This window comes from Rutilus rutilus, assembly GCF_951802725.1.
Source record: "Rutilus rutilus genome assembly, chromosome: 8".
NCBI classification, from domain to species: Eukaryota; Metazoa; Chordata; class Actinopteri; order Cypriniformes; family Leuciscidae; genus Rutilus; species Rutilus rutilus.
In genome coordinates this window covers 20557110-20579908 of record NC_140222.1, presented here as the reverse complement: position 1 = coordinate 20579908, position 22799 = coordinate 20557110, and the positions used below count along the sequence as shown (strand labels likewise).

Sequence of the window (22799 nt, the reverse complement as noted above, 5' to 3'; positions counted from 1 at the left end):
AAAAAAAAATGGGAATAGTAAATACAGTTATATTGGACATATAAGAATGAATGAAATGTAAAATGTTTTGTTAACAGTCATGGTGTGCGTAACTAGGCAACCACGTTCTCGTTCACGTTGCATGACATCATCGAAGTATGTCCCAGAACGTGCATACTCTTTTGCTACACACTCAAAAGTATGTACTTTTTCCTCACAAAAAAAGTACATACTTTTAGGTCGTAGTATAAGTAGGCGAATTGGGACTCAGCCACGGTCCGTGTCTTCGAATTAAAATATTAATTTCTCTGGATTTAGAAGTTAATTGGAACTGTCGGGATAATGTAAATACACAACTTTAAAAAATATATAACATAGATATAGTGATTTTTTATATTTTTAAAGCAAAAAAAAAACATATTGTGCCTTTAACATGTACGTCAAAAAGCACAACTCTGCTGTGCCTTTGGACGTAAATATGGTATGCCCGTAACATCTCCGTAACATATCAGACATGGACAAATTAAAATCGAGATAGTACTGGACATTTGCGCAGCTAACATCATTAACGTTACACCACAGCTAGCCGACGTGCCTAATCCCCGTGCCAAATTCAAAGCCAAAATGACAGCACCGGAGTTAAAAGGCCGTCATCACACATGTTTTAAATTGAGAGCCAGAGACTTTGCAAACTGAAGGCCCGTAAAGACGAGTTTTACAAAGCTGTGATCGACGTCTTCACGAGGAAAGGGCGGCGGATGAATTTTATGTACCGATTGGTGAGTCAAACACTATTTTGGGCTTAATATTGAATTGATAAATATGGTTGAATTAAGCCATTTGCCTTCATATTCATTTGAGCGTGTGTGATTTTACTTTTACTTTTGGCCGCTGTGCAACAATAAGGATTAATAATGGTTGCATTCTAATGCTGGAGTGGACATAAACTACCGTTACCGGTGTGTGCCTGTGCCGCGCTTGTGTGTGTGCGACGTGCGTGTATGTACAGTGAGGAAAATAAGTATTTGAACACCCTGCTATTTTGCAAGTTCTCCCACTTGAAAATCATGGAGGGGTCTGAAATTGTCATCGTAGGTGCATGTCCACTGTGAGAGACATAATCTAAAAAAAAAAATCCAGAAATCACAATGTATGATTTTTTAACTATTTATTTGTATGATACAGCTGCAAATAAGTATTTGAACACCTGAGAAAATCAATGTTAATATTTGGTACAGTAGCCTTTGTTTGCAATTACAGAGGTCAAACGTTTCCTGTAGTTTTTCACCAGGTTTGCACACACTGCAGGAGGGATTTTGGCCCACTCCTCCACACAGATCTTCTCTAGATCAGTCAGGTTTCTGGGCTGTCGCTGAGAAACACGGAGTTTGAGCTCCCTCCAAAGATTCTCTATTGGGTTTAGGTCTGGAGACTGGCTAGGCCACGCCAGAACCTTGATATGCTTCTTACAGAGCCACTCCTTGGTTATCCTGGCTGTGTGCTTCGGGTCATTGTCATGTTGGAAGACCCAGCCTCGACCCATCTTCAATGCTCTAACTGAGGGAAGGAGGTTGTTCCCCAAAATCTCGCAATACATGGCCCCGGTCATCCTCTCCTTAATACAGTGCAGTTGCCCTGTCCCATGTGCAGAAAAACACCCCCAAAGCATGATGCTACCACCCCCATGCTTCACAGTAGGGATGGTGTTCTTGGGATGGTACTCATCATTCTTCTTCCTCCAAACACGTTTAGTGGAATTATGACCAAAAAGTTCTATTTTGGTCTCATCTGACCACATGACTTTCTCCCATGACTCCTCTGGATCATCCAAATGTCATTGGAAAACTTAAGACGGGCCTTGACATGTGCTGGTTTAAGCAGGGGAACCTTCCGTGCCACGCATGATTTCAAACCATGACGTCTTAGTGTATTACCAACAGTAACCTTGGAAACGGTGGTCCCAGCTCTTTTCAGGTCATTGACCAGCTCCTCCCGTGTAGTTCTGGGCTGATTTCTGAACTTTCTTAGGATCATTGAGACCCCACAAGGTGAGATCTTGCATGGAGCCCCAGTCTGAGGGAACTTGACAGTCATGTTTAGCTTCTTCCATTTTCTAATGATTGCTCCAACAGTGGACCTTTTTTCACCAAGCTGCTTGGCAATTTCCCCGTAGCCCTTTCCAGCCCTGTGGAGGTGTACAATTTTGTCTCTAGTGTCTTTGGACAGCTCTTTGGTCTTGGCCATGTTAGTAGTTGGATTCTTACTGATTGTATGAAGTGGACAGGTGTCTTTATGCAGCTAACGACCTCAAACAGGTGCATCTAATTTAGGATAATAAATGGAGTGGAGGTGGACATTTTAAAGGCAGACTAACAGGTCTTTGAGGGTCAGAATTCTAGCTGATAGACAGGTGTTCAAATACTTATTTGCAGCTGTATCATACAAATAAATAGTTAAAAAATCATATATTGTGATTTCTGGATTTTTTTTTTTTTGATTATGTCTCTCACAGTGGACATGCACCTACGATGACAATTTCAGACCCCTCCATGATTTCCAAGTGGGAGAACTTGCAAAATAGCAGGGTGTTCAAATACTTATTTTCCTCACTGTATGTATGTATGTGTGTGTGTGTGAGTGAGAGAGAGAGAGAGAGAGAGAGAGAGAGAAAGAGAGAGAGACTGAGAGAATACACGCGATATACATCCTGATTTGTACATTTCTTGATATGCCGCGCTTGTGCGTAATGTTTACTGTTATTGTGTATTATTAGCCTAAACAATAAATCAGGTAATCTGGCTTTCATAACTCAGTGCCTAGCCTCTTTAAGACATCACCGCACGTCACTGACTACATATGTACTCGTCACTGCCCTGAAGCGGGAAAATCAGCCTTTTAAATTCTGTCGTGGAAATTACTTTCACGACTTTAAATAATAATTGGAAGACAGCTGGAAATTTCAAAAGTTATAAAGATCTTTATTTCTTGCAAGAAAGGCTGTTCACACATCAGTCAGAGTCTGATATCAGTCAGGCGCTGACTTCTTTTTTCCCAGCTTATATACCCTTAACACATCCTGGTCTGTCTCAATTTTCTCTATTCTCATCAAAGCTGCGCACATATTTTCACACTTAAAGTACACAATAGGTCATTTGGAGCACACATAGTCTACTAAGTCTCCTATAACCCAGAACATTTTGTTCCTGCAAGCTTATCTTAACTTATGCATTTCTAAAAACTTGGTTACATATCTTTTAATAATGTGCTTTAGCTTATATGATTATATTTCTTTAAATGCTTATGAGTAAAAATAAATGTTCAACGTTAACACAAGTTGCACACACCTAAAAGTAAAAGAACACATCTAAATGTAAAATTTCCATTACAATTCCAACCACCTGTTGGGCTCATTGTGTTCTCATATTCATCGTCGAGCAAGGATATGAGTATTGCGTTTAGCCTACCTCAGCTATCAAACACAACCTACAACTTTAATTTCTAATGTGATTAATGTATCGCTCGCACTGTTTAGTTTTTCGTTTGATTTTTCTGCTATTTAGTCTCATTCGTTTCTTTGCTCCTCTGGATTTGTGGATGTTTCCCCGGTGACACCGGCTTTCGGCTACTGTCCGCCATACAGATTTTGTTCATTAAATGTTCTGATCTGCCTTTGCTTTTTATGTTTTATTTATTATACTTAAAATAAATTTGTATATTCGTTTATTTTTTTTATTTTTTTTTTCACAAATGTATGACTTTTGGAAGTGTAATTTGATTATATGTAGTTTTAATAAAGTTGAATTAACAAAACCTGTCATTTTTACTCTTCAAAGTGTAGGCTACACTTGCAGGTGTTGATAGCCCCATTAAATAATAATAATATAGATAAACAAAAAAACGATAAAAAGTATATAATTGCAACGTCTCAGATTGTGCCCCCCCAGAATTTTGGCTTGCATGACACCCCTCTCTACAGGGGATCGAAGAAGTTCAACCAGAAATAACTGTGATATGTGGTGACTCAATGGCTGCTCTCACCAGTCTACTACAGTGTAAGTGGTAGGCCTACATCTGAAGCTAGACAAGACTTAGCATTTTAAGTTTTACAAAGTTTAGAGGTAAATTTCCTCTGGGTGCCTCCACATGTGGGTGTGGATGGAAATGAGGAAGTAGACTTGCTAGCTAAGAAAGCATTAAATCATCCACAAATAGAAATGAAGTTATCTCAAAGCTGAATTCAAGAGAGTGATAGCGTTTGAAGTAAGTAAGAAATGGCAAAAGTTATGGAATAATGGATCTAAAGGAAGACAACTTTTTCAGATTCAGTATGTTGGAAATGAGAGAAAAAGACTTGGAAATAGGAAGAAAGATGACATTATTTCAAGACTAAGAATCGGACATACAGCATTAAACCAGTTGATAAAATTTATTTCAAGAGTTCATGAAATATTATTTAAATACCTGAAAAACACAGCTACAAAACATAGGATCTAGGAAGGAATGTGTTTCTCTCTCTCTCTCTCTCTCTCTCTCTCTCTCTCTCTCTCTCTCTCTCTCTCTCTCTCTCTCTCTCTCTCTCTCTCTCTCTCTCTCTCTCTCTCTCTCTCTCTCTCTCTCTCTCTCTCTCTCTCTCTCTCTCCCAAATCCCTATGCATACTCCACACTCCAGATCAGTAGGTGGCGGTAATGCACATTTTTCTTTGGTTTACCAAACCGATAAAACACCAGAAGAAGAAGAAGGAGAAATAGGCTACAGCAACTGGAAGCATCAACATTATATCCAAACAATATCATACTTCTTTTCAGGTAACTGAAACAAAATGCAGTATGTATCACGCGTGGTCAGTATGAGTATGAACACTGGCATACGTAATACTAATGGGCTGTGTTGAAGGCAGTTCTTTTCACTTTATTAATAGTTTGCCATGAGTTCAGTGCGGCTGAGTAACGTTAGTGAGCATGGGTCCTCGCGTAAAAATAGCGATGCAATTCGAATCAATAAGAGTTGATGTTGTTTCAGAGTTACGAGTTATCTTCAACTTACAAATTCGGTCATTTAATCCCCCCTCCCCCCCTGATGTCTGTTAACTGTGACGTCCGTTTCACACTCCGTTTGCAGTGCGTATTTTTTTTCCCGCACCATGTTAACAGGCTAGAGCTTTCACACTGCACGCGGTTGCGGTCCGTCGATCCGTTCCAGGAGCGGTGCAGGTGCAGCAGTGTAGCGATCGTTTCCACACCGACACCGAGTGTATTTCTGCTGTGTTGCACGCGCTGAATTAAAGTGACCGCGCATGGTTCGTGGTCAAACTGAACACAGATTGACATAAAAATGTAGTAATTTCACCATAAATGCATTTAATTAAATGCAGTGTAGTAATCTCACCATAAATGTATTTAATTAAATAATTTGTTCATCTTTTTAGGGGAGAGTGGGGCACAAAGTATTGTAACGCTTTTTGACTTTCTCAGTTTGTGTAGCCTAAATCTACTTATGGTTCAGAGTATTTATTTTTTCCCACATTAATTTCATACATGTCTAGAACAATTGTGTCTAGTGAAGACACCAAACCTCAATCCTTTTATCCAGTTTACAATGTTACCATCCGTGATGTAAATGAAGTTGCTGCTTTTGCACAGTTTTGGTCTTTTTAGTAATTAGGGGAGAGCGGGGCACAACTTTACACTTTTTGCTTTTTTCTGTTTTTGTAATTCTACTTAGGGTTAAGAGTATTTATTTTTTCCCACATTAATTTCCCACATGTCTAGTACAATTATGTGGTTTTGTTTTATTTATACAGTTTTTCTTTCTTACCCCGAAAGAATGGAAGTGAAATGTGACAACATGCCCCATAGGTGGGGCACATTGTAACATGACCATATGACAGCTTAAAAACAAACAAAAAAAAACAAGACAAAATAAAATATTTTCTAAATAAAATAAAATAATTAACATTTTCATAAAAAATAATGCCATTTTTTAATAATTAAATATAAACTCATTTTTGAGTTTTGACTACGAACACAGGAAAACATAGCGATTTCCGAAAATTGACTCAGTCTTTATTCACCATGTTTTCTCAATAGAATTAATAAAAGTATAGAATATAATAGCATATTTCTAATAGGGGCTCATTGTAACGCAGTGTGACAACATGCCCCACCTGCACTGGGATTTAAACCAGCTAGTGTGTTCTGCTGATTAGCGAAGCATTAAAGAACCATATGAACTGTTAAATAACATATTGGAGAGTAAAATAATATCAGATTTGTCTAATTTTAAATAAACACAAAAAATAAAGATGAAAAATTAACTTAAGAAATTTACTTTTGCTATGGTTTAATAAATGTCTATGGATATCTTCCAATTTTTTTAAAAATTGTTTCTAGTGGTCGACCGATATGGGATTTTTAATGGCCGATGCCGATATTGAGAAAGCAATCTGGCCGATTGGGCGATATGAGGCCGATACAATACATGTGAATATAGTAAATGAGAGACATAAAGAATATTGGTGAAACTAAATGAACATTTATTGTACATACTATTTATGCACAATTCTTTTTGCAATAAAAAAATATTTACTAAGAAATTAAAATGTAAACAAAAAGGTAAGGTAACACTTCAATAAATAAAGTTTTAGTGCAGCTTCTTGTCTGCTTTAATATTTACAGTAGAGCTGGGTGATTTTTTTCCCCTAAAAAAATCTGTGATTTTTTTTTTATAAAAAACTCGATTTACGATTCGATTCGACCCCCCCCCCCCCATTTAAAACAAAATAACTGCGAACTGTAAATATATTTTAAAAATTTATATTTATTGTATTTAATTAAAGTGCATCAACATAAACAAAATTGCAAAGGCAAACCCTTTCACTAACTGAAAAGTCACTGTGCAGTGTGCAACAAAGATTGTTAAACATCCAAATTATTTATACTGTATTTGGATTCAGCTAATAAAACAACACACTCACTCACTCGCAAACACACACTCTCACTCTCCCTCACTCACTCACTCGCGTGCCGTCGGTGGAGGACCGTTAAAAAATTAAACATGCTAGTCTTTTTGTCGTGATGTCGTGAAGCATCGAGGGCTGCATTGAGGGTTCTACAGAAACCCTGAAGGAAGATTTGGCGAATGCAAAATGTATGTGTTGTACGCTATACTGAAGAGGGGGAGAAAAAAAAATCTAAAAAATCGATTTTTTTAAAATATGAATCGATTTGACCTACCAACTCGATTTTTAAATCAAATCGATTTTTTCCCCAGCCCTAATTTGCAGTAATTTTTTCAGTCACATAAATAATTACTGCTGCTTACTGCAGGTTACAAATAACATTTATCATTAATGAACCAATCTAAACAATATTCATAAATTAATGACAAAATAGTATGTGAAATTACATAGGCCTACATTTTATGTACAATACATAGTTAAATATAAATCATACATAGTTTATTTACACGATTTACTTTAAACAAGTTGTTTTACTTCAAGTATATTTAAATAATAATGATTTATGTGTTTAGTTTTGCTTGTTTGTTTCTTTAAAACGTTGCAAGCCGTCACATGTATTTGCATGACATACATGAACATATGAAAATGTAAACTACACACGATATTACGCCAATCATGGATAAATAAATACAGTAGATACTATAGTGCATAACATTTTCAAGGATTTATTTTCAAACGTAATATTATTGCATAGTGTTCTCCTCTCATCCACCTCATGCGACCACTGATCTGTAATGCATGCGAGTGACGCGACCCAGCTTTTCTGTGCACGCAAGTCCATTGGAAAACAGTGTCTAGTTTAAATGTAACCCAAGAACAATGCGCGTATCTGAGGAACAGCCAGTCACAGGATTTTTGACTGTTTGTGAGGTAAAATGTTTTCAGTTTTGTTTGAATTCGTTTATATCACATCTGTGACCCCCACTGGAGCTACAGCTGGGCTGTGGAAATGACATATTACGGTACTGTTTCAATAGACTCTTCTGCACGCCGGAGTGTTTTTGTGTGTAACACAATAGCATCAGGTTAGAAAGCGAATGCGAATGGTCATCTGTGTCTGTCAGATGTCTGCTTCACTTCTGAGTGGCTTGTTTTACGGTGCTGGGCGGAGCAGAACGAGTGTATTCAGTTAATTCACGCTCGCTCTGTTCGCGTCAGTGGAAAAAAGCGCTAATGCACAGTCACAAACTGTTTTGAAATATATCGGCCAAACGGAAAGATTTATCGGCTGATGCCGATATCTAAAAAATTCCAAATATCGGCCGATATATCGGCCTCGGCGATATATCGGTCGACCACTAATTGTTTCTCTATATAGTGTTGATATGGCAACTAGTAAATACACCAAGTTTCATCATGCTAGCATGTGTGGAAGAATTTAAAACAAGTGTGTTACAACTAGCCCCGCATTACGTTTCACAGCATATGTGAAAGCACTATAGCGCGTGCTGCTCCTGCACCGCATACTCACTGCAACACGGATCACATACGCACTGCACACGGAGTACGTGTGTAACGGGCGTTAGAATACTGCGTCTGTTAAAACAAGCACTCTTGACAATTTGTGAATGGATCACCTTGCAATTAAATTTTGATGTGGGATGTAGGTTTTTTTTGTCTGTTTTAAAAAACATTTTCTTAGAGGAGTCCTTATATGTGTGTGTCAGTGATGTCGCAAGTGTTAGTCTATGTGGTGATGCCGTAATGAATTTAGGCAAGGCAAATTATTTAGTTCCTAATATTAATTTAATAAAATACTAGCTTTGTATTAAAAATAATAATAATTTAATACATTAATGGGAAAACGAGCCAATTATCGCATTGATATCATCAAAGGCATCTGCCATCAGTGATATCTCTGACTATCCTCAATACACGATACTATCGTCTATCGGCACAACCCAATGATGAATGCATTCATAATTTTTATTTTTGGGTGACCTAACTAGGGGTGGGAATCTCTAGGCACCTCACAATAGGACTGTCGCGATAACCGCAATTTTGCAGTACCGCGCTACTGACAAGCCAACCGCAGAGGAATGCAAGTAACCGCAGCAACCGTGATATTCCTGCGTTTTCTTTTTTCATAAAATAAATGTCTTTTAATTTTATAATATATGTAAATACATTTATTTGTTTTTCATCCATGTATTTTATAACAATAGAAAAAGCAGTGTTTAACATTTTACCTTTCATTCGGTCCAAACTAATTTTTTTCCCACTATAGCAACATTTGCTGCTGAGTAATCCACAAACCTCATTTATAATAGCATTTTAATGAAACGAGAGAGTGCGTCCGCGGTGATAGAAGAGATGTGCGCTGTGTTATAATGCGCTGCTAATAACAATGTCATATAATTTAATGTGTATACTTAAAAAAAGTGCATAGAGCTGCTAATGTAATTATATTTGTTGTTTGTTGATTTCCAAATATAAAACTTGTTGAAATGTTTTCAGCGTGCGTATCTGTTCTTTTTAAACATTTTCATCTCATTTTAACAAAACCGTGATATTGATAATCGTGATAATTTTGGTCACTATAATCGTGATTTGAAATTTTCATCACAGAAACATTAGGCTACATCCCTAGTGTGAATCAATCCAGTAGGGGTGTTGAAATTAATCGTTTCTACGATGCATCACAATGCAGACGAGGATGATTCGGTATCGGTTCAGTAATAGACCATAACCGATTATAATGTACTGACGCTTTTCTGATGTCATTTGTTGCGGTAGCATACAATGGCAGAGGGAGGTGAGACGCGAGTGTGAGAAATTAAAAAATGCTCCAACTACTTTAAAAGCCTACATCTGGGCACATTTTGGCTGGTTTAACCCTCCCTTGATTTAAGTATCCGCAACCGATGGTCAAATTACAATTATTCTGTGTTACGCGTGATTATAAATGGATGATCGTCACCTTCAACAGCGGACTCGGCGACTGTTGATGCGCGCATCTTTAATGGTAACAATACACTGATTAATGAGCGCTGCTTTTAAATGAACATTTCTTCAAAAAAAAATTTATTTGACAGATTTTCCTTTTCTTAATGGCATAAACAAGCTTTACTCCCATGAAACTTAAACTGGAATGTCACTGTTTCTGTCACTGCAACTTCCCGATCACTTTTGAAGAAAAAATTTAAATTGAGGATGCAATGCATCGTGATGCATCACGATATCTAATTGAACTGAATCGATGACATGATAATCATAATCGAACCGAACCGTGAGACCAGTGTCGGTTCACACCCCTACAGTGTGTTTTCCAGCCTATGACGTGAGACGCTGATAGTCTTCAGGATCACTGTGACCCTACAAGTGATTTGGAGATTGATGTAGGGCTGTCGCGGTGAAGGATTTTCCCTTGCGGTAATTATGAGTGGCTCATAGCGCGATATGCGGTTTTACCGCATTTATTAATTAATTTATTTGATTTGATTTATTTGTTGCTATATAAATAAGTGTTACGATGTGGTCAGCATGCACAAAAACGAGTACATTTTCAGTAACCAATAAACCGAAACTAAACAGCGTATCTGCGCATTGAAAGCCTGTCACTCAGCGCGAGTCAGTGAGTGAGTCATTAAACCATTCATTCAACAACACGTTCAAAAACGCTGATTGATTCATTAAAAGATAGTAATGAAACAAGGTTAATTATTTTTAACTTTGAGCTCCACTTTTCAAGGCTCCGCTGACCAGCAATGCGTTGCATAGGTAACGCTGAAGCTTTGAGACAAATGGCATTGATTCAATGCGTGACTCACTGAGTTTTGTTTCCCGCGACCGCAAGTTCCTCGCGCTGTGGATGCTGACCAGCGCTGTCGCTGATGCCATTCATGGTAAATACCCTTTATTTTAAACGTTAAAAGGATGACAGGACAAATATTAAAATTTTCTTCGGAAACGGCAACCTTTTCACAAATATGACTTGACCTCAAAGACAGACGCAGGTAATCGCACGCGCTCAGTTGATCTCTCTCATTCACTGTCTGTTTAGGCTTAAGTGCGAATCCACGAAGCCTCTGTACAAATCACCATGATAAAACCATGATCACCACGTCTTATTGTCATTATTAACTTATTTAACATTCAATACACTTGCACGAAGTTCAAAACAAGAAGGGTATAGCCTTATGAAATAAGAAAACACGCGAATATTGCGGTTGCTGCGGTTATTTGAATTCCTCTGCGGTTGGCTTGTCAGTAGCGCGGTACTACGATATTGCGGTTATCGCGACAGCCCTAGATTGATGTCAGATTAAGAAAAAAGTTTAAATATACTATCTGAAAAAAAATATATATATATTGATTATGGCATTTATTGGTCAATCTCTTACATAAATGCATCAAAATAATAATTTTATAGCGGTTATATTCTTTTTGATATACATCACCTTTGTGTCTTTCCCTTTACATTTCTCTATTTTTTTGTTTTACTGAAAATGAACCTTTCCCTTACTTTAATTTTAGACCTGATGGAAGACAATGGGGAGAGGGAAGAACTGAGTGAAGCGGAGGAGAAACATCATCATGTCAAAACTGGTGAAAAGTCTTTGAGTCGCTCACAGACTGAAAGTAATTTATTGAAAAGAAGAGCCAAAAAATCTTTCACCTGCCCTCAGTGTGGAAAGAGTTTCACACGAAAAGGAAACCTTAATGAACACATGAAAATCCACTCTGGAGAGAAGCCGCACAAATGTGATCAGTGTGGGAAGAGTTTCACACAAAAAGGAAGCCTTAATGAACACATGAAAATCCACTCTGGAGAGAAGCCGCACAAATGTGATCAGTGTGGGAAGAGTTTCACACAAAAAGGAAGCCTTAATGAACACATGAGAATCCACACTGGAGAGAAGCCACACACATGTGATCAGTGTGGGAAAAGTTTCACAGTAAAAGGAAGCCTTAAGGATCACATGACAATTCACACTGGAGAGAAGCCGCACACATGTGATCAGTGTGGGAAAAGTTTCACATTAAAAGGAAGCCTTAAAAATCACATGAGAATCCACACTGGAGAGAAGCCGCACAAATGTGATCAGTGTGGGATTAGTTTCACACAAAAAGGAAGCCTTAAGGAACACATGAGAATCCACACTGGAGAGAAGCCACACACATGTGATCAGTGTGGGATTAGTTTCACACAAAAAGGAAGCCTTAAGGAACACATGACAATCCACACTGGAGAGAGGCCGCACACATGTGATCAGTGTGGGATGAGTTTCAGAAAAGTGTACACTTTTAAAAGACACATGCGTTGTCACTCCAGAGAAAGACCGTTTACCTGTGATCAATGCAGTAAAACATTTTTTAGGGGAGATGCGCTGAAGGACCACATGAAAATTCACACACAGGAAAAGCCTTACACTTGCTCTTTGTGTGGATATAGTTTTAGTCAGATGGGTTCTTTAAATTTACACCAGAAAAGACACAATGGTGTGAAGAATCACATGTGCTTTGATTGTGGGAAGACTTTTACTAGAGATGCTGAACTGAAACTGCACCAAAGAACTCACACTGGAGAAAAACCTTACAAGTGTTCACACTGTGACAAGAGATTCGCTACTTCACAATATCTGAAAACACATGAGAAGATCCACACTGGAGAAACAACTTACAAGTGTTCACACTGTGACAAGAGATTTACAACTTCACAATATCTGAAAATACATGAGAGGATCCACACTGGAGAGAAACCGTATCACTGCCCTCCGTGTGGGAAGAGTTTCACTTATTCATCTTCTCTACTCAATCATACAAAAAACAAATGTTTGAAATCATGAAATCATGACTGAATTCATCTTCGGATCCATCACATTCAAAATGCGACACTGTGTCCTCGCAAGGGTTGTGCCGATAGACGATGGACGGTCAGCCATCACGATGGACGATGATATCGAGAGCCACCATCGTGATGCCACGCCCCCCTCTCTGTCAGACCCCCCCTAGTCTCACGGCAGTTTAATCTATTAATTTAATCTATTGATTCGTGTACACCAGTGGTTGTGAACCTTTGGCTCGCGAGCCATACCTGGCTCTTTGGCAAAAATCATGTGGCTCGCAAGGTCTCTCACCCTTTACCAACAAACGCTAAAAAAATTAAGATACATCAACAGAGATCGGCTCTCTGCAGAAAAAGCAGCCAATTACAATTCCCTTGTTGTAGAACCTATCGAAGTTAAAGAAAAGTTTATGATAATAATTATATTCAAGTTGTACCAGCAAAAGTGTGTGTACAGTGCTGTTCACGAGTGTCACGAGTCACCACAGCAATCAACTAACCGCTTACGTTTCTGTGTTAAGTTGTAACCTACAGCTCCTGTACTGGGATTCAAGCAGCGGCAACTTGTTAAAGGTAATGATAATTTTGATAATCCGTGCAGATTTCAGTTGACGATTCAGGTTTATAGTTATTAATAACAAAACATGAAAGAGAACGAAAAGAGCAGGATGTGCTTTATATTGAAAAGAAATATTAAAAGTATGATAAGTCGCGAAAGAGAACAGAATTACACTGACAGGATTTGTCTTCGGTTGCACGCCTAAATGGCCAAATAAACCGAAATATTTCGAAATGCCAAGTAGAGTATTCCAGTAAACACAGTAGATGTAAGTACTATGTGCATTCTCTCTCTCTCTCTCTCTCTCTCTCTCTCTGTGATGGTCAGCACGTTTCAGTAGCATTAAGAGATATCACGATATCATCGTCCATCGCGATGTTTTACTGTAAACATCGTCAACTGCCAATTTAGGGGACATCCCCCCAACCCTCCTCGCCAAACAATAAAACTAAGCAATCAAACCCATCTCTTCTATATAAATCTGCCCAAACCAGCCACAAAAAGTGATAGGACAATGAAACATTCAAAGTTATTATAGTGAACAGAGTTCCTCTTCAAGACCGAGATCAACATGTGTTTCATCCAAATCAACAATATCTAAGAAGTTCTTGTATAAATGTTTACTTCATGATATAATACCAAATCATGCTTTATTATGATTTTTATATTTTGATCAATTTATATTTAAACATTTTATAATAGTGAATGGGAGTGGATTCTTAAGCTCCATCGCCTTCCCTTTTCCTTCTTATTATATCCTTTTACTCCATGTTTAATCAGCATTTATTAATCAGTATTATCTTTTATGCAGTGATTGAATAGACTGCAATGTTTGTAGAATGTGCTTCGCTGAGCTGAAAAATCGTTACGCGAAATGCTTGTTAACTGCAGATTACTGGTTACTACAGTGCGCATAAAACCACGGTGGCGAGCAGGACGAGGCCGAGGGCCGTGAGAGAGCGGGGCGAGGCCGGTGGCGGGATCACTGATGAGTGACACCTGTGAGGCGCACCGGTCTCGTATCTCTCATGGAGGAGCGGACGCTTAAAAGGAGGAGTGACGACAGTGAAGGATGAGAGAGGCCAGGCCTGGATTTTATTTGATGTTTTGTTTTTGTCTTTACGTTCGTTTTTGTATTTGTATATTTTTTTATTAAAATTGTTGATTGTTCGCCGGTTCCCGCCTCCTCCTTGCCATAACATCTTCATTTAAGACAGCTTTATTGGGTATACATAGCACTGATACAAGTCACTAAAAATGTAATTGTAATTGAATTGTTGCAATTTGGAAGCCATTGAAAGAATACATTTATTGCAAGCTTTATATTTTGTTTACCTTTGTTCATTTAAAAAGTGTTGTCATTATTAGGCATACACAGCAGTCATATATTATTAAAATGTAGGTCTAACTTATTTGTTGAAACCTGGAAGCCACAGAGATCACACAATGTTACATTTACTTGAGTATTTTTTTTTTTTGAAAAATTGTACTTTTAAGAGTAGATTTGAATGTGGGTACATTTTACTTTAACTCGAGTATATTTCTAATGAAAAAACTGTACTATTACTTTATGTTGGGCGGCGTTCCTCTCGTTACTTTATTTTAATGCAATATGTGTTGTTAAATGTGAGTTTATTCCAAGCGCGCTGTATCTTTTTTCTGGGCTTGAGCGATGCTCAATTCAAAAATGAATCACTCTTTTGGGTCGATTCTGTTCAAAGACTTCATCAAACAAGTTGGCAGATCTGTCTAAATCGGTTCGCGAATCAGTTTGAATGATCTGTTCAGTTCCTTGCAAGCACTGAATCGTCTGAAGCGATTTCAATTCACACTCGACTCGAGTCATAACAGGAAGATTTAAAGGAGACATATCATGCTTTTAAATCGTTCCTTTTTACATATAAATCCTACATTTGTGGTCTATATAAAGCGGAACTGCAATGCTTGGGTCTGAATTCCTCATTATTATAGCTCCACAGGCCCCTTTTCTCTACCCCTTTTCTGATGTGCGTCTGAGAGCAACTCGTTTTGGTGCGGTCTCTTTAAATGCCAATGAGACACTTCATACCCCGCCCCCTCTCTAGGTTGCAGAGGTGACACTCGGTTCAACTCCACCCCATTCGGACATTTTTGTAGTTTGATAGAAGAGATAAGATTATCTAGCGACACAGAAAGTTTTTATTCACACAGATCAGTTGTTTTAACCATTCATTAAAATGAATCGGTTCAAAGGGGTCATTAGTTCACGAATTGGACGTGTCATGCGCGCTGTGTGATTATCCCAGCAGTTAGGACATGGACATCCAAGATTTGTGTCAACACAGAAAACATTTCATCATTGGATAGTTTTTTTATTTTTATTAAAGTGTTGTTTTATGTCACCTTAAAGGAGAACTCGGTAACTCTAGCGAACTCTAGTCACTTCTTTGCTGATTTTCCCTTTTGTTGTCGCATGTTTTCCCCACGAGCTCCCCCTACAGCTGTGGTGGGGCGTATATTTCACAACACAGTCGTAAAAAACTCACTTGCGCGGCCTCCTCCCCTTCTCTACCGCTGCTCATGTGCGTTTGTTTTGATCGGAGCAAGCCAACTGTATCGCGTGGAGCTAAATACTGTTCGTTTTCTCACACAAACCGCTCGTTTCGTGTCTTAGGCCATCAATGTGTACTTATGATGGGGAATTGTTTAATTTGGACGATGGGGAATTGTTTTAATTTGGACTTTGTGCATGCTCTTTGAGACAGTGACCATAGACCTGCATTATATGACTGACAGACAAGAACGGTTTGACCTAAAAATATCAAAATTGAAACTACTGCGGAAAAAAAGACACCTACATCTTGGATGCCCTTGAGGTAAGCTAAAACATACCAAAATTTTATTTCAAAGTGAACTATCCCTTTAAGTTAAAAAAGTTACCAAGTTCTCCTTTAATGCCCGGAACGCTTTTCAGAAAAGATAAGGCAACTTATTTAGCACAATTCACACGGTAATTCAGGGGAAAAAAAAATCTCCGAATGCTCCACATGAAACTTTGGTCTTCCGACCTTTTACCACCGTGTCGATTTATTTTGATTAATATGTGCGAGGGAGAGAGCAATACAGCACTTAGTTTGGAGACGGTGAAGTCTTGTTTACACTTTCGCCTGGCTCCGAAGAGAGAGAGTGCGTGCGCGCGACTGGGTCTCTCTCTCTGCTCGTTCTTTCAGTTTAACATGCGCCCTGTCACCCTGAAAAATAAAACTCAATCAGGCACTTCGAAGAGGTTCTGATGCTGGGAGACGGTGTAATGAAGCCTGTGGGTTAATACATCCAACAACCGAACATTTTGACTTACCCTCTCGTAACTTTTGCATCCTTGAGCTTAGACTACAAAATCGCAGCGAGAAATCAAAATGGCGGATTGCTCAAAGTGTTGGGCTGAATGAGGTGGAAAAGTAGGCGTATAGTTGGGGTTTTCGGTTTTCTGTGGCAAAAACAGTAAAGTAATATGTTTTTCAAAAAAGAAAAATAATCCAAACTTGAATGTCAAAATATACGGTTACCAGCTGAACAAGTTAATGTAGTGAGATTTTTGGATATGTGGATGGACTATAGATTAAATTTTAGAATACATATTCAGAAAATGATAGAAAAATGCAAAAAAAGGAATAAATATTTTAAGGAGCTGAGTGGGGGACAAACTGTCAGACATTAAAAATTATTTATTGTGTTTCGAATGCGCATGCGTCGCGTCTGAACGCGTTGTTGTCTTTGGAGCTCCATCGATTGGTTTATAATTCTTGATTTCTCTTTAAACTCACTTGCAACGAACATTTTCTATTTTTCCTCACCTCATAGTTACAACGCGGACTGTTGAGCAGACGTGTCTCAAGCCTAGTGATCCAACGCTGGATACTCTTATAGGTTACGTCCGTGGATCACGGCTGAACGCGTCTTCTCCGCACTCATTTATAAACAAACATTTTTTTTTTTCCGCCTATCGTGCGTCTACTCCACACCCGTACCACTAAAAAGACGGATTATATCCAAGACTTAAGCCATAAATTAGTATTAATATTGATAGCATCACTGGTAGCGTCGTTGCTAACTTAACTTACTGTCCATCTGTTAAAATGGCGAATATATCAGATAGTCTACCTTGGTGCAGGTGAGGATACATTTGAGCTACACGCGTTGCAGTCTGAGCTGGAAGCTGTTGAGAAACAGATCCACGACCTTTTAGTGAGAAAAGCCGAGCTGATAGACCGGCGGTTAGCTCTTGAAACATCACGCGCCGATGCAATTGCACACAAATCAGTGATCAACGTTACTAACCCGCTGACTCCGACCTCGTCTACTCCGTGCGTTACTCAGCATCGGTCACGAGCGTCGAGGCCGCGATCAGCTATGGTCTCGTTTACGCCGGCTCCAACATGCCACCACGAAGCCTGGATATTTCCGCAGGGAAAACGCGAGTCAGGTCTAGACCAAGAAAACTCTCTCCGACCCTCCCGGTTTTCGAGATATCCACACAAAACCGCTTCTCCCCTCTTAGCGAAACAGAACGCGATGCTGTGATCATCGGTGATTCCATCGTTCGACACGTACAAGCTACGTTAAATAAAAGTAAGGTGCATAGTCACTGCTTTCCTGGTGCTCGTGTTTCTGAAATTGCTGCTCACGTTCCCGAGATTCTGAACGAGCGCGTCGGAACTGTGGTCCTGCACGCGGGAGGGGCCGACATCAGGCTGCGACAGACAGAGGTTCTGAAGAAAGACTTCAGGAATCTGATCGATACGGTACGCAGCACATCGCCTGATATAACGATCATTGTGTCAGGACCGCTTCCCACGTACCGACTAGGTCATGAAAAGTTTAGTAGATTATTCGCGCTAAATGAATGGTTAATATCATGGTGCAATGAGCAGAAACTGCTCTTTGTAAATAATTAGGGGTTCAAGCATGAAATGCTGAAACCCTATTGTAATTGTAAGGATTCGTAAAACGCATCGTGCAGGACAAACCGTAAGGCCTAGAGACTTGAAACCTGGCCAGATGGTAGGCCTCAATTTGGGGACAACCTATCAGAGTATGACCCCGAATGGCCCATAGGTGGCGCTACAGCAACCAAAAGTTCAAAATCGCTCATAACTCTTAGACCGCTTGTCCCAGGATCAAGTGTCTTATATCGTTGGAATCCTTGGCTCAAGGCGGACAAAATGGCTATCTCCGATTTGGATGTAGGCAGGGGAAATTTTCTGCTATGTCGGATTTTGTCCAAAACCTACTTTTGCGAACTAGTCCCTGGTTTTTCGCCCGGTCGGAACCAAACCAGTCTAGGACAATTCTCTGGACTCTCTAGATCAATAATTATCGAAAAAAAGTTGAACTTTTGCATTTGGGTGGCTGTAACAGGGTCATTTAGAAAAGGGGCGTGGCAAAATACACTAAAAAGCCTATAAATCCCAAATGAAAACTCAGAACTTCACCAAAATTGATGAGCATATGTGTCAGAACATGGTGAGGAAGCATCCAGAGTTTCATGGAGATCGGACCACAGGTGGCGCTATAACTGGCAAAAAGCCTTCATTCTTATTAGGGGTTCAAGCATGAAATGCTGAAACCCTATTGTAATTGTAAGGATTCGTAAAACGCATCGTGCAGGACAAACCGTAAGGCCTAGAGACTTGAAACCTGGCCAGATGGTAGGCCTCAATTTGGGGACAACCTATCAGAGTATGACCCCGAATGGCCCATAGGTGGCGCTACAGCAACCAAAAGTTCAAAATCGCTCATAACTCTTAGACCGCTTGTCCCAGGATCAAGTGTCTTATATCGTTGGAATCCTTGGCTCAAGGCGGACAAAATGGCTATCTCCGATTTGGATGTAGGCAGGGGAAATTTTCTGCTATGTCGGATTTTGTCCAAAACCTACTTTTGCGAACTAGTCCCTGGTTTTTCGCCCGGTCGGAACCAAACCAGTCTAGGACAATTCTCTGGACTCTCTAGATCAATAATTATCGAAAAAAAGTTGAACTTTTGCATTTGGGTGGCTGTAACAGGGTCATTTAGAAAAGGGGCGTGGCAAAATACACTAAAAAGCCTATAAATCCCAAATGAAAACTCAGAACTTCACCAAAATTGATGAGCATATGTGTCAGAACATGGTGAGGAAGCATGCAGAGTTTCATGGAGATCGGACCACAGGTGGCGCTATAACTGGCAAAAAGCCTTCATTCTTATTAGGGGTTCAAGCATGAAATGCTGAAACCCTATTGTAATTGTAAGGATTCGTAAAACGCATCGTGCAGGACAAACCGTAAGGCCTAGAGACTTGAAACCTGGCCAGATGGTAGGCCTCAATTTGGGGACAACCTATCAGAGTATGACCCCGAATGGCCCATAGGTGGCGCTACAGCAACCAAAAGTTCAAAATCGCTCATAACTCTTAGACCGCTTGTCCCAGGATCAAGTGTCTTATATCGTTGGAATCCTTGGCTCAAGGCGGACAAAATGGCTATCTCCGATTTGCTCGCCCTTCAGGCGCCAATTTTGAGTAAATTGCATTTTTTTGAAAAACCTATTTTTGCTAACTTCTCCTAGGTTTTTAGCCCGATCGGAACCAAACCACTGCAAGAATATTCTCTGGAGTCTGACAATCAATAATCATCCAAAAAATTCAAAATTTCAATTAACGGTCGATAAGGGGAACCAAAATATTTGATGGCACCAGGGCCACTTTTACTGAAACGGTTATAAATTGTGAACGGAAAGAGATTTTTTTGCTGAACTTGGGATACATCTTCCTGAGCTCAATCTGAGATCACTTGAAAAAAATCGCAACAATTGGCCACTTGGTGGCACTATAAAATGGTTATAACTTGTGAACGGAAAGAGATATTTTCACAAAACTTGGGACACATGTTCATGAGCTCATTCTGAGGTCATGTGAAAAAAAATCATGACAATTGGCCACTTGGTGGCACTATAAAATGGTTATAACTTGTGAGCGGAAAGAGACATTTTCGCTAAACTTGGGACACATGTTCATAAGCTCAATCTGAGTTGACATGAAAAAAATCGTGACAATTGGCCACTTGGTGGCGCTATAACAGTGAAAAAAATCATAAAAATAGCTATAAGCGCACCCAACTGTTAGTCAACTGAAAATTGGCACGCAGTGTCTTTGTCCAGGGTGCCATGATAGTCTATGAGAACATTGGTGTATCTAAAAAAACTCAGTATACGTCATTGGCACAATGCCTTGAAGGAGCCTTAGAAGTTTCAAGCCAGTGTTTTTTCACAGGTGTGACCTCCTAAGTCTCCTGAATCCTTGCCGAGTCCAACAATACCAAACATGCCAGGTTTCACCTTATGGTTTTTGTAAGTGTCATTTAGAGCTTTAAAAATTTGTGTTTATCTTCAAAGCTGTTAGTCCGATCGAGACAACAACAAAAAAACAAAGGAAATTTGAAAACATAGGTAAATAGCTAAACAATAATGCCAAAATGTTAAAATTATGATAGGAACTGACAAAAAAATTAATTAAATCCAACCAATTTCACCCATGGATCATTTTGATGCTCTCACATGTTTGAAACGAACAATGATGGGTTGTGGTAAAATTTGTTTTGAATTGGGACTGGCGAATCCCCGTCCATACTGTCAATGACCATTCGCAAAGACCCGCCCACTTTAGTTACTGTTGCTATGTCTGACAAGCGACGCCACTCTCACACCACACCAAGTTCTCACGCAGTGAAAAATACATGGAAATACATGCTGATCAGAGAGGAGACTGCGCGCTGTCAGACAAGTACTTTTGATATGAAACAAATGGCGCTTTTCCACTACACAGTACCAGCTCGCCTCGACTCGACTCGACTTTGTTTGGTTTTCCACTGTGTAAAAGTTGTACCTGTACCTGCTTCCAGGTACTTTTTTTCGTACCACCTCCGGCGAGGTTCTAAGCGAGTTGAGACGATACTAAAATGTGACGTGAAAACACGGCAGACTGCTGATTGGTCAGAGATAATCATCACTATTCACTGCGTCATCATTGCACACGCCAGACGGAGTATCCTGAATAAAAAACAGCAAAAACAAAAACATCCAAAAACAGCATACACTCGATTTCCTCCATTGTCCTGTGTGTGTGGCAGCGGATGTATCTCGCTTAGAAGATTAAGTCACGGCAGTTTCCTGCGGCGTCACTATGACGATCAGGTACTATTGTGGAGGTACGATCTGCAATGGAAAACGGAGCGAAAAGCGAGCCGAGTCGAGTCGAGTTGAGCTGGTACTGGTAATGGAAAAGCACCAAAAGTCTCACCTTTCAAATGTAGTCATTTTTTAGAGACATTTAAACAATAAAAACCGTTTTGTGACTCTTTAATGTGTCTGACAGATCGCTGTAGACTCGACCCATACACAAAAGAAATGTATTTGAAATATATTTTCTGAATATATTTTTGGAATATATGCAAATATTTGAAATTGGCCCAATAAATATATTTTAGTTAAATATATGTAAATATATTTAGAAATTTTAAAAGTCAACATTTTCACAAACAAACAACACATTTTCAATTTATTTTTTAGATAGACCACTTCAGCCATGGATGTGGGCATGGGAGAGCAGTGCTCAACTTCACCCACCCACATTATTCCTACTGGTCGGTGATCGAACCGGCAACCCTTCGATTATAAGCCCAAAGCCCTAACCAGTAGGCCACAGCTGCCCCTTTACTGACTTTATTGGCCTAAAATGACAATTTTATGTAGGAAACAACACACAGAATGCAGAGGGTTTTTTTTACCTATTTTTACAGAATTGAATACAGATATTTAATAGTGTGTGCATGCAGTGTTAGACACTGAGTTCTATCTATTGTTTAAGTGCACTTCACTGTTGGAGTATCATTGTTATACTTGCATCATAAATATTGTGCATATTTTCAATATTTAAATGACTTCAGGAAAGATGTCAATAAAACAACAATAAATCTAAATATAGCTGCAAGCAGCAATTACCGGGGCCAAGCAGAATAAGACGACAAGACATTTCGACATGTTTGAAAGTGTCAGACCAACTGCAACAATGAGCAATTAAAGACATTTAAAGAGGATTTTAGGCAAAATGGCTGAAAAATCATAGAAACAATAATTAAAAATAATTTGTAATGGATTATCACTTTCAACCAATAGGTGGTGCAGTTTCAAAACTGATGTGATGTGGTCAGAGTGAAGTGACAATGACACATGCAAAGTTTGGTGTCAATATGTCAAGGCATTGCAGACATAAAGCCTGAATAATGCTTTTAGCATCATGCCTCAAATTTGCTGCTGCGCTATACGAAAACGGTTTCGTCAATTGACACGAAATCCATAACTTTTAGTCGGCACAGTCTGGAGATGATACAATTCGATTTTGGTGAAAATCGGACAAACGGTGTGGGAGGAGTTCGAAAAA

At 39.2% G+C, this 22799-nt stretch overlaps 1 protein-coding gene and 1 long non-coding RNA gene across 2 annotated transcripts in view; both read left to right on the top strand.

Moving 5' to 3' along the window:
- LOC311296012 overlaps positions 1-22799 on the top strand; it is a 288024-nt gene that overhangs the window by 187851 nt on the left and 77374 nt on the right. The window lies entirely within an intron of this gene.
- LOC311295985 (uncharacterized protein) lies at positions 4712-14519 on the top strand. Its single transcript, XM_084417585.1, has 2 exons — positions 4712-4785; positions 11475-14519. Exon 2 carries the CDS (start codon positions 11480-11482, stop codon positions 12785-12787), a length of 1308 nt encoding a protein of 435 aa, XP_084273711.1. The 5' UTR covers positions 4712-4785; positions 11475-11479; the 3' UTR covers positions 12788-14519.